Source organism: Ciconia boyciana, chromosome 1 (assembly GCF_034638445.1).
Source record: "Ciconia boyciana chromosome 1, ASM3463844v1, whole genome shotgun sequence".
NCBI classification, from domain to species: Eukaryota; Metazoa; Chordata; class Aves; order Ciconiiformes; family Ciconiidae; genus Ciconia; species Ciconia boyciana.
In genome coordinates this window covers 71,101,511-71,116,954 of record NC_132934.1, presented here as the reverse complement: position 1 = coordinate 71,116,954, position 15,444 = coordinate 71,101,511, and the positions used below count along the sequence as shown (strand labels likewise).

Here is a 15,444-nt window from a genome sequence, read left to right as displayed (position 1 = left end):
ATCCTAGCTAGCAGTTATTGCCCGTGTTTCATTAGTTGTGTGCTTATGGACGTTTGTGGGATGTTGTTTTCTTCCTCTGTTAGGCTACGTGCTGTCTTTAGTAATTAGTGTAGATTGAAGAAAGATCTGCTGGAATAAATACATGAGGCCTTTGGCTTACTGAGAATGGCATGAAGAGACAGGTAAGCACTTGGAGTGATGCCTTCAAACAGAACTGGGCATTTGTAAAGTACACACTTCCAAGGGACTAACCCTGCCAACACACTCCACAGCAAGTGCCTAAACCCCCCCAGCAGGAGCTGGTGAGCGGCTGCAGTGCTCCCCGCCAGCACCATCTAGACAGCTGTGGAAGGCCCAGGCAAGCAGGTGAGCAATTAAAGAATAGGGGAAAAAAGTAGCCAGCCAGTTTTCGAGGAGATCCCTGCCCCAAAAGTCCAAATTTGGCCTAACAATCCTTTTCCCAATGATTTTTGAAGTTAATTTAGTTTAACCAAGTTTCGTAAGAGAAAGACCAGGAGTAAGCCTGTCCACATAAGAGCTGTTGAGACATAGCAGTTGTACTTCAATTTACAGGCAAGATGATTTTCCAGGCACAGGCAAGCTTTTCAGATCCATGAGTAGCAAAGGCAACACTTGAAAAACTAGTGAAATGTTTGCAAGAACCCTCACACAGAAGACATTGGAGAGATGAAAAGCTCTGTCTTTAGGAGACCGCTCTACGATACAGGAATTTAGCCTAAGCCTCCTTGTTTCCAGCTATTGCAGGCACAGGATTTCAGTCTTAACTTCTTTCTTGTAGGGGTGGGGCTGCTGCTGGTATCAATTTGAGAGGGTTACTTATCTCATCGCACCTAAACAACTCCCCGGGGGCATGAGCTTCAACCTACAGAAAGAAAGGCAAAGCTGTTGATGACTTCAGTGGGTTGTGCCTCAGGCTCCATTCGAGGAAGGAAGAATTCAGTGCAAAAGTCATCCCAGAAATACATAGCTATGCTGAGCAATGGCAGGGCACTTCCCAGCTGTTGAACAATTTAACAGCCCAATCAAAAATAGCCTCCTGATGCATGTTCCTCTAGGAATAATTTCAGTGGCATGTGAGTTTTCTGCCCTTTCATTGTCAGCTTTATTTCCAGGGATGTTTTTCTTTTTTCCAGCCAATGCTTTCTGTCACACTGGCTTGTCTGGCAATAGATTGCAAGGAGCCTGCTGCTTCTCTGTTTTTCCAAACACACAGTCCTGGCCTTCTTATCTCCTGTATCAATGAGTGACACACCTTTAAATGTTGTACTTCATCTAACTAAAATGAGAGTATAACATATGCCCCTTTTCTAACCAGATCATGCCCATTCCTTTAGAGTAGTGAATTACTCATCTCTTCTTGCCACTTGTCCTGCTTTTTTGGGGGCTAAACCCTGAAGAATGGGAGGGGAGGGAGTTCAGAGAATAGGGAGGAATAACAAATTCCTCCTCCAGCTCTGACCTTGATAACAGTGGGACAGCAGGAATCGCTGCCTTGACTGCTCATCCTCCAGGGCAACAGGCAGAGCAGATAGAGTAGCTAAGCCTGCCTGGAGCAGGAGCGTGACAGAGCAATGCTGCTGGGGGGCAGGAGCAGGATCATTGTGGCTTTTACTGCCCCCCTGGGACTCCATGTCACTGGGGCTCCATCGCATCCGCCCCAGGTGGATGAGCAGGAGGTGCCACAGCCCTCCCAGGTGCTCTGCCGTCTAAACAGCAAGCCCACAGGGCAGGACAATAGCTGTAAGTGGAGCTTAAAGACCGTATCTTTTCTTCTATATGAAACCAGAACAATAAAGAGGGGATCAGGCTACTTTAAAAATAACCCTTGCTACTGTAAGAAAGGTGAGCAAAGCTCTCAGCTTTGGCTGAACTCAGGTGGAGCTGAAGAGTTCATCCCACCCTGCAGCAGAGTCATTTGTGCGACCACAAGACTCATCTCTCTCCTGGGGAGGCTATGTCAGGGTGCATCAGGAAACTTAAAAATGCCAGCTAAATTTACCTCCTTTTTCAAAAGCAGTAAGGAACCGACGGTTACAGGATATTCTTGCTGTCTGTACACAGCTCATTGAAAATGCAGCTTCTAACAAACAATAAAATAAAATGTATGCTTTCTTTAAAAGTACATCTGTGAAAGCATTGTTTCAGCATCCAAGTAAAAAGTTTATATTTTTACATCCAAGTAAAAAATTTATATTTCCAAAGCACTTCTGCTTTGTCAGCATCAGCCTATCCGCAGTGATAATCCATTTATCCCAGCAGCAGTACCATTACACCCAGGTTCCAGGTGAAACTGAGGAATGTGCCGAGAAACCAAAGACCAAATTCAAAAGCTGCTCGGGGGCTGAAAGAGGAAGATAGGTCACAAAAGAAATTTCTAGAAATGCCCTAGTGTAAGTGAAATCACCAGGTGTAAGGGTGTGTTTTCTCCAGCAGCAAAGCAAATTTAAGCATTCCCCACCTCTCCCACAAGACCACCTTCTGCTCTCAGTTTGACCACTTTGTCTGTTGGAGGCACCGTGCCTTTCTCAGGATCAGTGGAATGATCAGAGTTAACAAAAAAACCCCACCTAGTCTTGGGGAAAGAGCATCTTTTGAATCAGGATAATGTCATTAATTCCACATAGAGCTCATCCCCACAAACACGTGAATCAGCATGACTGGGTGGGTGGACTCGGAGACCTACAGACTAAGGACTGACAAGAGACTTGGTGGGGAGAGACGGATGGGAGATCACTGGCAAAGGGCATCCTTAGAGACCGACACTATTTAAATGCTATTGGGCATCACACTGGCTACATCTCTGCCCTGCCAGGCACACTAACAGCTTTGAAAATGTAATTACCCATTATTCTGGGCAAAGCCAAACAAAAAGAGTGGCTAAGCAAGGAATGTAAACCACATCTCAGACTGGCTCCCTAGCCACTGCATCAGCCTTCGTTATGAGCAATTGGAGGTTTTCTTACTTGTCAAATTGTAGATTCCCAGGGCTGTGTTTCCTCACAGCTCATATGATGTCACCGTGAACGGCTAAGCAAATACAGATTGCTGGAGTCAGTATATGGCACTCCGCAGGGCAGTAACAGGAAAAATAAATGTATATTGCTTTATTCAAAAGCTGGCAGAGAAAGTGGAATTGTTTATATTCTCTCTGCTCACTCTAAAAAGATCATGGGGTGAAACTGAGGAAGTGTTCTTTAAAGAAAAGCATTACAAGAAAAACTCAGTGATGAGAGGTTTATCACAGTGGCCTGAGAAAATAATAGAAGTTAATATCATCATAATTGCAAACTTCTTAGCCCTGGAAGATCTCTGAGCAGCTGACACTGTTATCCACTATGGTGGCATGTACCTACTGAACCTCAGGATGGAGGAGAGGATCCTAGCAGGGAAAGATGACACAATACACTTGCAAAACTGCCATAGGATCTTTAGCATCCCCCTAGAACAAACAGGAACTTGGTGTTTGCAGCCTCATGTAAAAGGAATGAAGAAAATCCCATCACTAAGATCACTTTAAACTGGATAAACCACTGAATGAGAGAATGACTGGAAGAGTGCTGAATATATGACTTATCTTTGCTATCTGTGTAATTTCTATGGACAAAAGAATCTCACACAGATAACACCTCAGATTTTTAGGGTACAGCTCATTATTCAGCATGAATAAATGTAGCAGAGCTTCCTCTTAAAATAGACTTTTAACTAAGTATAGCTAATTAGTAAGCTGAGACCAGAAGAACACTTCCTGTAGCTATTGCACTCTGGGGAGGCAGGGCCAGGTCTCCTGGCAGCTGTGATGAACATCATGAAATATGTTAATCCTCCAAGTTTCAGACTTGAGATAAGTCAGAGGTTTTACAGTATCCATTATCTACTACTGTGGTTTTTATTTTGTTTGAAGACATATGATGTTTATTAGCTGAATGCCCTTAAGCATTGAAAATGAAAGCAGAAATTTACCATTTAAATTTAGATCATGCTTTCCCCCTGCCACACACACACATAATTCTAAAGTTTACTCTGAACAGTTCCCAGGATTGTGTGTCCAGATTCCAAGGAGAAGGCTAATAATAACCTCTACGTTATTGTAGGCACCAAATGAGTGCTCATAAAACTGTAGTTGCAGCCAGAGATAGGAGATGATAGTTGTTTATTAAAACAATGAATTAGTTGAAATTCATTTAATGCTGTCACTAGTACAGGGAACCAAGCACACCACACTGTAGTATACTGGCTGGACCAGTTGGCAGTGTTTATCTTTGCCCACCCGAACATATCATAGCTCTGATAGGAAATCATTACTTCCAGGTCCTGTGATGAATTAGTCTTCCTACTGACAGTGGTTGTATGGGATGAGCAGTGAGGTGAGATCAGGCAGATCACCAGTTAGGCTTCAGATTTAAACAGGCTTTGGTCACTAGTGATATATGAAGAGTTGCTCTCCACCCACACCTGCTCTTCCAGCCTGCTCCACAACAGAAAAGGGGTGATGCTGCAGGTGATGCTGTTAGATACCATTAGGTGGCTACCAGTCTGATCTCCCTCAGGGTCATTTTTTTTGCCTCTAGAAATGACCATCTCTACAGCATGTTAGAAAACCTTTATTCAGACTGAGTTTCTTCTTCAGCTAATCATTTCTCCACTTTGCAACATACTTTGTACCATGAGAAAGAAGCGCATGGTCCATAGCATTTAACTTATGTTTTACTTCAATTGTTGATCATAGCCTATCATTCATTTTTCTTGTTATTTAGTATCGCAGACCCTACTGTGGAAATTATACCTTTGTCTCTTAAAGAGCTCCTTTGTTCCTGCTGCTGTGTCTCTTAATTCTCCAAGTGTAATGGCAAAGCTGTTTGCTGTAAAAAAAAAATTGCTGATATAAACAAAAGTTCAAGATTCCAGGTCACAAGCAAGTAACAGGAGCAGATGTCTTAACAACACAGAGAAAAGGAGGGAGGGTTAAAAAAAAGAGCATAGATAAAACATGAGAACAGCTGTCAGGACATTTGCCACCACTTCCCATGAGATGCTAGAGGCAGTTGGAAGATAATACACTATGTTGCTAGTAACTAGTCACACAAGCCTGAAAACCATTGTGGTTTGTGTCACTGTCTGATATATCTGTTCTCACATGCCTTTCTCCATTCATTCTTCTGGGAACTTCTCCAGGTGTCTGGTTCAGGTACTTGGCAATGAGCCCATCAGAAAGAAAACAATTTCTTATCTTCTGCCTTTAAAATTGCAGGTAGCCAAGGAGCTGCAATGCAAAATCAGCTAATAGCACAATTTGAAAAAGAATGGCTTCCCATAAATATCGTGTTGTGCACTGTATTAAAAAGATGTAACATTTATCAATGCTTATGTCATCAGGCTTATAAAAAAGAGGATCATGAAAAAATCCATGAGTCAGTTTTTCAGTGTATTTTGTTGCCTAATTCTTCATTTCCCTGTGACACAAGCACCTTACAGGCATGCATCTGTTGATTGATGAGCCACAAATCAGTCAATAGGGCCGATACGAACTTCTAGTGTTCACTTAAGCTCCTTTGTCAAAGAAAGCTGGAAGTTGCACAGGACATACGATCTTTCAAGATTTTCCCATATATCCTACTCCAGCTGGATTGTAATTGCAATGTAAATTTTTTCCAGGTTATCTGACATTTCCATGGAGCCAAACCCACGGAGCCAGGGTGTGATGTAAAAGAAGTGAAGTATATCACAGAAAAAGCTGGGGAACAGCTTTTTTTTTTTTTTCATTTGATGCAAGCTGTAGTCTCATCTGATAAAGTACACACAGACTTAAAATGAGAAAATTATTACAGTCAGGCTGAGGAGAAGAGTGATAGATAGTCTGTTCAGACTGACCACATAGAAACAGCCAGTGCTGTCTACCAAAATGAAATAGGAAGCTCTGCATCTCTTTACATCACTGGTTTTCTGAGGCAAATGAGGCATCTGGTTAAAAAAACCCCCACGATTTAGTCCCACACATTTCTCGAGTGCAATACAAAACGCTGCAGTGAACAAAATGGAGGCTAGTGAGGTTGGGTGGGTTTGTTTTAAAATCTGCATTTCCTAAATTACAGGTTCTTTGAAAACAAATGGTGATGTGTTCAGGCATTTCCTTTGAAAGAGAAACCTAAAAAACTAGCTTCCTTCCAAAAAATGGTCTTCCTGTTCAAAATGCATTTTCCAACAAAAATTCATTCATACAAAAATGCTTTGACAATAACCAGAAGATCATCCTGCCATCTAAAGTATTCTAGAATTCCCTCCTTTATTTCCTTTCTCTCTTTTTCATTTTTAACCATGACAAACTAATTTGACCAAAAGAAGAGAATGTGCTGTTTTCTAAAGTCAACACTGGGAGAAATGTAAGGAAAAAATATACAAAAAAGCTACAGCCCCCTGAAAATTTTGTCATCTTGCCATTGTCTTAATGAAGTATTGGATTTTTAAAGACAAAAGCTTTCTACCCCTTCTTTCTTCTGAAAATATTTTCTTTTTTTTTCCCCAATTCTTTCTCAAATAAATCAACCTTTTTTTATTTTTCACCTTGGGGGGGGTGGGGTGTCATGTCAAAGTTTATGTCAAAGATGGGTTTATGTCAAAGTTTTATACTGAGAATCCTATTCTACTTTACTTTGCCCAGTGTCTTTCCAAGCAGCGTGCAAATTCAAACCTTACCTGTGTCAGTCATCTAGAAAAGCAACAGTTATTTGTGTGGTTTCATCCGTAAGACTTGCTCTACAGCCCCATCACAAATATACTCTGTCTCAGACACACAACATCTGGAGGTGTAACCATTAACTATGTTTTGGAAAACCATATGTGTTAGTAATAGCACACCAGAAAGTTTAGTCTTCACAAAGGGGTGACATAACGAGTTATACAATGAAGTCAAGAGAGGAGAAATGGTAGAAGTATGGATATTACACACTGCATTCCTAAAATGATCAAAACCATTAGACACCAGTCTGGTCATTTATCTTTTATGAGAGGAGACCTGTGAAATAAACAACCTTATACTGGAAAAATATATTATGGAATGGGATAACGTAATATAAATTAAGCCTCCTGCTTGTATTCCATATGCAGCAACTGTTGTAAAAAGATGCCTCCAGCACTGAAGGAAATGAGCAGAACATTACTACAAAAATCCTCCCGTTCAGTGGCGATGGGATGAATGACTATGATACTGTGTATTTTGTGAAATTCACAGTAGGCTATTCCAGATGAATATACAGAGAGGTTCTTTTGCTGTGAAATTACCACGCCAGAAGACAGACAAGAAACACTTCCTGCTATTAACATTAGGATGTGGTTATAATCAAAGATTTTGACAAATGACTCCTGTATTTTCTGTATTTAGTACTGAAAAAGGAAAGTGGCCTTCATTCTGCTAACATGTCTGTGCCAAGATTCCTTTCTCCCCAGTCTCTGAGTACTGGCAAATTTTGCCTCTAACCTGGGGGCCAGACATCTCTGTCAGTGAAGGGAGATACTGACAATTCCCTAACATTGGACTTAATTTGTGCAAAAGCTGCAAGCCTACGAAAGCAGGACCAGGCATAACTAGATGTTGCAGAAGAGCTGGAGCATCCACAAGACCCCATGCCTGGGCATATGCAGGCGGGTAGCACCCCTAAGCCCGGGCAGCCCACACATGGTCTGGGTTGGTGAGCAAGAGAGGAGAAACATGCAGGGAGCAAAGCACTGCATAAACAGTCACCCTGGAAATAAGTGTGACCATAGGTAGAGCAGTTACCCTTGTGCAAGTCGGGGAAATAGATGGCTCACCTTTCTGTTTCATGAGCACCTGCAAGCATTAGTTTCATTGCACTAAGTCGATGATTTTTATGTTCATTTTTCAGTGGCGGCAGAAGTGGCGGCACGCTAGATAAAATGTGCATGCTCTGATAAAAGCACAAGTTATTGTTTACTTCATTCCCTGCAATTAAAAAGTGCTTGCAAAATAATCTGATGTAGTGCTTCCTTCTGGTCTGCTATTAAGATAGCTGAGATGAAATTAGTAAATACACCATGCTATGGACTGCCAGAGTTTCAGATTAGCTCCTTGAAACAAGTTACTTTTCTCCAGACCCTTTCCACTCAAAAGTTCCTAAAATCAGGTACTTCCCACAGCAGTAAAATGGAGTTGCATCTGAGATAAACTGAAATTGCCACTAACAAAAGAAATACTGCCCAAAACTCTGTAGTAGAAACTGAAAAGTGACAGCCGTTTTAAAAATGACACTTATTACACTGACATTTGGTCAGGCCAAAGGATGAATATCCTGATGAAGACTGATAAAAAACACAGATGAGTAGGACTACGGTCTCTGTCTCTTCCACAGTAACAGAGTCCTTCCAAACAACTTGTCAAAAGAAGGTCAGTTATTGACATCTAATTGAACAACCTACTGAATTAGCATCTGAAGCAGTCTTTGGAGTCCTGCTACATGCATATTCATCCTCTAACATATTATTTACTGTAAAGATAAATCCAATATACAGTGCTTAAGTTTTACATGTGAAAGTACATTAATGTTTTCAAAGTACCTGAACATGGGATGTTGGTTTGGTCCATGATCCTGTTGTGAGGATTAAGATCGAGATTTGAGACAGGTATTCCAGTCCCTTTATACCGCACCAGAACAAAGACATTTGAACCATTTTTGATGTTCAGATTTGGGTCTACATAACTGAAGCCCATGTCATTACCACTGAAGAAAAAAGGCTTACATTACACTAAGCAACATGACCTCATGAAAGGCAAGAGCAACACGATTCATCACATCGCTGTTCAATCCTAGTCTGTATTTACTATTACACAGTATATATATATATACACACACAGTTATATATATAGTTATATATATACTGCTATACAGTATAGATAAGTATATTAAAAAGTAAATATACTTTTGATATTTAATTTATATTTATATATAAAACTATATATGCTTTTTATATTTTCATTGTCAGTCAATGGAGGACCTCACTGTGCTGTTACAGAAAAAACATACAAGCGTACACAGTAATTTGTCTGAACAGTTCACTGCTTAAGACAGTGATTAAAATATGCATAAAATATGCAGAGTTTGAGACAGCAAGGCAGTGTAAAACAGACCATTTTTATACTTGGTACAGTTCTTCCTTTCTGTTCCCCCCACTGATCTTGTTTTACTCCATTAAATTTACCTTGTAGTTTACTACAAGCACGTTAGGTCTCAGCATCAGAAGTGACCACAGCGAACAAACCAAGGGAGGAGGGAAGGCAGAGAAATCCTTCTGCTGATGTCTCACTCACCACTCATATCCCGACATCACTGAATTGCCAGAGGTACTGTCAAAACTGAGTCAAACCCAGGCCCACAGACGCAGAGCCAGAAGTAATGACTGCATGTTTACATCCATGACGTACCAGGATCAGAAAAGGACTCTGCATTATAAGTTCATACTTGCCCTCCCCACACACACAGCCCCCAAACAACCAGCACTTTCAGGAGCAAATTAAATTCTCATGGTAGTGCCTTTAAAACAAAGCATTACTTCCCAAAGCTGGACACAGAGCTTTTTAAGGAGGCAGCACGTTGCATGCCAGAATCCTGTGGCACTGCCATCCTGCAGGCTGGAGCTCGCCACGTGCTCCAAGGGGACTGAAATTCCAATACATGAGAGGCCTCCAAGAGGGTGAATGGGGGATGAACTCTCTGGGAAAAAAAAAAAATAATTAAAAAAATGAAATACTTCATTTGTGAAAGTGCCTTTTGATCATTATAACCTCTGGTTTTAACCACTCTAGTGTCTCCTGCCAAGTATGGTTTACTGATGACACATCATCATGGTACCAGGAATGGACTTGTTGATAAGTTAAATAATGGGACTACTTTCAGAGCATTTTTATAGCTGAAAATTCTCATGGCATAAAAGAGTCATCATACAGTTATTTCACTGCAGAGAACTGTTATTTTTCTTAGAATAACTTTGAACTCTGTAGCTTTTGGGGAAGGGGGATGTTTTTCAAATAAAACCCTGCTTCCATTCTTCCCCCAAAAGCTCAGCTTGTATCAGCTGGAACGATAACAAATTCATGAAGATACGTATTCAGGCAGATTGTAAATTTAGCCAGAGCATTTATACGTTCCTAAATCCAAACAAAGATCTAAAGCAAAATGCAAAACACCACAAAAACAAATGTTCCAAAAAGATATGGACTGAGATTTTTAAAGCTGAGTAAGGGACTCAGCCCCACAAGTCCCAAAGAAATTGATTAATTATGTGGTTGATAATCTCCGTTTATATGCCAAGTTAATTCCTCGTATAACTTAATTGTCTTCAGTGGAGTTACACTGCAAATGTATTTGACAGATAGTCATGTTTCTTCTCCAAGAATAACTTCTAAGGCAGGAGGTTTAAACATGAGTGAATGAAAGTCCTGGGCCAAGTTCTACCCTAATTTAAACCCTGTACAAAACAGCTGACTTGGAAGTGAGGGTGTAAGAAAAGGCAGAAAGAGACATGAGTCTATTCTTCCTTTGCTGGGACATTACATCAATTTCCTTAGGTAATGGTCATGTCTCTGAAAAACACAGTGGGAATCCAAATTGCAGTTTGTTGGAGATTCTTTCCTTCTAAGCCTGCAAGTTCTTGTATTTCACAAGCAGTAAGTGTTCGGGGAAGAGTCTGGACTAGTCTCAGTGGAGGACCATGAAATTCACTCCTGTTAGGTACTGCATGGATCTGAATCTTGCCTGCTTCAAAATGCATTTCATCTTCTTTGAGGATAAGCACTGGAAATGGTCATTTTAATAGGAACATTGGAATTAGTCACCTAATTTAATCAGAAAATAATGCATTTCAGACATTCTCAACCTCAATGTTTTTGAATCAAAACCCAGCATTCAGGTGTTTTTTTTTTTTAGTGTGTTGGGTTATTTTTGGCTCAGTATTAGAGTTAAGCATGTCTAAATAAGGCTGAAGGGTCAAACAGGGTGTACACACCTTTGCTAAGGGGAGAAGGAAGTAATGCCCATCTCAACTCTTTCTATGCGGCATTGCTAAGGACACAGAAAAGTTTTATTGCTTTGCCCAAAGCGTCATTTAGGCCAGCAGCAGAAATCTGAGCGCTACAGCTCTAAGCGCAGTGAATTCCTGATGTCCTCACTTCTGATTCTTCTGCTGGCAGAAGTTATTTTACTAAAAAATGATGTAATCTGGCAGTAAGTGAGCTCAACATAAACAAAATGCCTCCAGAGCAATACCCCTGCTCTAGGGGGATCATTGCTAGGACAGGCGGCACAAGCCAGCAAGCTGGTCTCCAAACTGACAGCCCAAGCGCTTGGATGCCCTTCCCAGCTCTCCTCTCATTGACCATTTTCAGTCAAATCAGATGGCAAAGTCACATACATTGTTTTAATACTCAACTGGATGTCAGGGGCTCATCTGCTAAGCACCCCTAATGAGGCAAAAGTAAAGACGGTTCCCATCCAACATAGTTTGCAATAGTTATAACCGGGACAGACACTGGATCAGAAGCATCTCACGTTCCCCATCTGTGAAATGCAGCTGCTAATCTTCAGCCTTATAAAAATGTGTGGAAGTGAAAAGCTCTGTAGAACGGGCTGTGACCATTGCCATGAAGGAGAGCAGGAATATTTTGAGGGAATCAGCCAGGCCAGAAGCAAGGAGGCTGAGCAGAGCCAGCCCCGCAGGAACAGCAGCTCTACACGTCCCCGAGTGTGCACACCCCCAAAACTGGCACAGAGCACATGGCTCTGAAGCTGACACTTTCCCACTTACCTGGGGTTGTGCTGAGGTGGCTTTTTCCTCCCTTCACAGAGCCCAAGCAAGCCTTATGCAAGTACTTTATTACTGACAGTGCCTAGCGGGCGACTCGCTGGGCTTGCTGTGCCCCCGCTGAGACCTGCCAGGAAGGGAGACTAATTGCCATCTGGCCCTATGCGTGGCAGCCACCTCCCACCCTTCCTTTCTTTTCTTCAGCTGCCTCCTGCATGTGTGACTATTTGTTATTTCTGCATACAGGCCTCCCTGCTGGGGACGAATACAACCTATTTTTTACCTCCTCACCAGAGCTTACATTTGTGATCTCCAGTTCCTCACCTCTGTAGCACTCAACGCCTGTACCATTGCATCCCGTGTACATAGCTGTACCTCTCTTGTCCCAGGCTCATCTCAGCAGCTGTGGTCCAGTTCTACCTTTCCTTCTTATCACTTGTCACCTTCTCATCTCCTTCATTTGGGCTACCTCCAAAATCAGCTCTTCTCCCTCTTTTCCTTCAGAGCTGCTGCTCTCTATCCCCCATCTCAGACAGTAGTGCTTGACAGACTTTCTTCCAGTCCCCTTCATCACTTTGACCCTCCTCTCCAGCAATTTCAATCTGTAAGTACAAGGTATCATAACTATTAAGTGAACCATGTTTAAATATGAAAATAGTTGGACAGGTTCCCCCACTCACTTCTGCCTTTTCTCTCTCTCCATTAGTGACTCCCAGGTCCAGGTACAGGCTCAGGGTAAGGCACTGCAACACAAGTAGCACAACACTGCTTCTCCTTCAGAATACGGCTGTGAAAGAAGAAAGCATTTTTAAAATCTGTTCTTGAAAAGGAAGGTGGTAAGGAGTGTTCTGAAAGCATGTCAGGAAAGCTTTTACCCTGCATCACTTCCCCAGTCAAAACAGAAAAAAGAGAAAGAAAAAAAAAAAAAAGAACATGCTGCGTGTTTTACCAGCAATTAGAGGACCAATTACTAGCAATTAGAGAAGAGTCATGACCAAACTTTTGAAACATCAAGATGTTTAAACTATTCCAGCTGAGGTAAAAGGTGGGGAAAAAACATTCTGGTGCAGGCATCATCATGGATGGAAAACAAGTTACACAGATATCTTCTTGCAGTATAATGACATCCACGTTAGGACTATGACTCGAAAAGTTACTTTGGCTAAGAATTGCCACATTCACTCTGAGGGCCAAGGAGAGCATTTCTGCAAAGGCTAAAAAAAATTAAAAATAGGATTTCCTAAGGAAAACAGAAACTTAAAATAACACCAATTTAAAATTGCTTCTTATGTAGTGATCTCATTTCCTTAGGATCAGCTTCTTAGTACCCCTCCAAGTGCAAGGCATAGTTAAATCTTCCTGAAAACTAATGTTCTGGTTGGATTTAAAAAATGGGTTCCAATTAAGCAAAGCTTAATTAATTATATTTATTCTGCAGTGTTGCCTTGTCCTACTCTTGGGCACAGAAATCTGGGATGTGGGGCATTCTCATGGTTTTCATTTTGAAAAGGATCAGAACTGGGTTTAGCTGTTCACGTTTTACTGTCCATCTGCAATTGAAAGAAGAATGGAACAGTCCTGTAGGGTTGACAAGGAAAACTTTTCCTATAGCTGAAATCACTGCGATCATAGCTAGTGCAGTGATATCTCTAGCTCCATTTTAGAAATGCAGGAAGGATTTTGAATAGTTGGCAGTGGTGAATGCTTCGTTTACACCACTAGAAATTCAAGGCACTGCCTAGTTTTAAATTAGAACATAATCAATAACCTGACAAAGCCTTTATAGGTTGTTTTTAAAAGGGGGTGGAGGGATAGAAAAAATTAAATACAAGAACATAAGTAGGAAGATCTTAGGCCATAAACTGAAACTGAGAACTAGTTAGAGTGCTCCAAAATCTAAAACTTTATTTCTACTTCTGCAGATTCATTAATAGCATTTGTTGACCATTGGTTTAAAAAATTATAGCAGATTGCTTCAAGTGACAAGTAGGCAAAACATGGAAAATAAATTGTCACAAGGAAGGCATGCCAAAATACAGAAGGAAGCTATTTAGCCAATTATATGTTTACCTTATAAGGTTTAAAAACTAAAGGGAAAGTTTTCAAGAATTAAATTATTTTGAACACCCCTGGTTTTGAAGCTTCAAAGCATCCTGGTTCAAAAACTGCCAACCCTTTTTCCACTGGTTATGGGAAACCTAAAGCATCCAAAATAATGTTTTTTTCAAAGGTCATCTGCTCATAGCACTGTAAATGGGGTTGTTTTGGCTTTTTAATGGTAGAAGCTATTGTGACCAAAAAAAGTGGAAAAAAGTTAGAGACTACCATCAAAAGCTTCCTGGTATTCTTTGTCCTGTATTGCTACATGGGTGAATGATTAATGCTGTAAAGAGTTTTTTTTTTTCTTTCATTTTTTTTCTCCTCTCCAAAAGTGTAAAGTGGGCCACAAACAGAGAAAAGGTCTCAACTGCTGCAATAAGCAACACTGAATTCTGCTCACAGTTCAAGGGAGCTGCTACGTGCTTTCACCCAGAAGAGTTTGCTGGGAAAGCTTTAAAAACCAGATGAGTTGATGGCTTGTGCATCTCACCTGGAATCTTTTTGTTCCTCCAGCTCTCGTTGTACGCTTCCTGACCAAACGGTTCATCTGGGAATATGACCCAACGCTAGGTAGGTTGCATTTTATTCTGTTCACATGGTATGCTGTATATAATAGCATGGCTGAAGTAATGGAAAGTCATAGAGTTAAAATTCCAAGCCTCAGTCAACCTTTAAATTTGCTGTAAAAAGCTTCTCTATGGTCATTTAAAGCTGGAACAAATTATTACCTAAGATGGCAGAATAGAGAAGCAGTAATGCACTCAAATGAAAGCAGAGAATTAAGATGAGGCATGTTTCTGCCCACACAGAAGTCAGCAGGAATTTTGCCATTGAAAGCAATTGCATTAGTATTTCACTCTGAAAATTATTTAGTGTGCGATCAGTTTTCTGCTTTTGGATAACCCAAGCATCAGCTGCTAGAGAATAAGATGGCTGGGATACAGATCTCAAAAATTCAAGGGAAAAAATAACTGTAGGTACTTAACAGTCAGTCTGCCTATCCTTAGGTAAGTTTTTTGTCCTAACTTTGAAATATACATTGCGTCTCACTTTTTGGGTGACCAGATAAGAACACCAGTCATCAAAAGGGACACATCTCCTCCACTGCTCCCACTCAGCTGTGTTGGGTCTGGCACTTTTGAGAAGCTGGCACAGATATCTCTAGAAAACCTGTCAAACAGTTGCTCTGAATTAGAGGCCTTACTTGAAAATTTGGGCCAAGGTCCAATTTCTTAGTATTTCCTAATTTAGCATGTATTTGAATGCTCTGTACCAGAGCAAATCCAGGCCAAGAAGTCTGAGATGAAGCATTAACATCTCAGAACGCACCTTCAATACCTCAGGACTAGGTGATTCACACATGAAGTAAGGGGCCAGGAAATTTCCTTTTCTTCTACAGTCTGTTGCCATGTCCTTCCTAACCTTTCTTTGGAGGCTCAGATACAGATCGTACAGTTAGGTACAGATCGTACCTATTTCTTTGTTAAGATGCTTTCTCTAAGAGGTCTCACTAAAGAA

General features: G+C 41.0%; 1 protein-coding gene across 3 annotated transcripts in view; it reads left to right on the top strand.

Moving 5' to 3' along the window:
• The window catches only part of RERG (RAS like estrogen regulated growth inhibitor), a 109,042-nt gene that overhangs the window by 75,814 nt on the left and 17,784 nt on the right, over positions 1-15,444 (top strand). For 2 of the 3 annotated variants that reach the window (XM_072874165.1, XM_072874177.1), the window contains exon 3: positions 14,440-14,496. In XM_072874165.1, the coding sequence (XP_072730266.1) occupies positions 14,440-14,496 (57 nt within the window). Of the gene's footprint in view, positions 1-9,235; positions 9,477-14,439; positions 14,497-15,444 lie in introns of all 3 variants that reach the window. The other variant, XM_072874185.1, reaches the window with a different exon arrangement.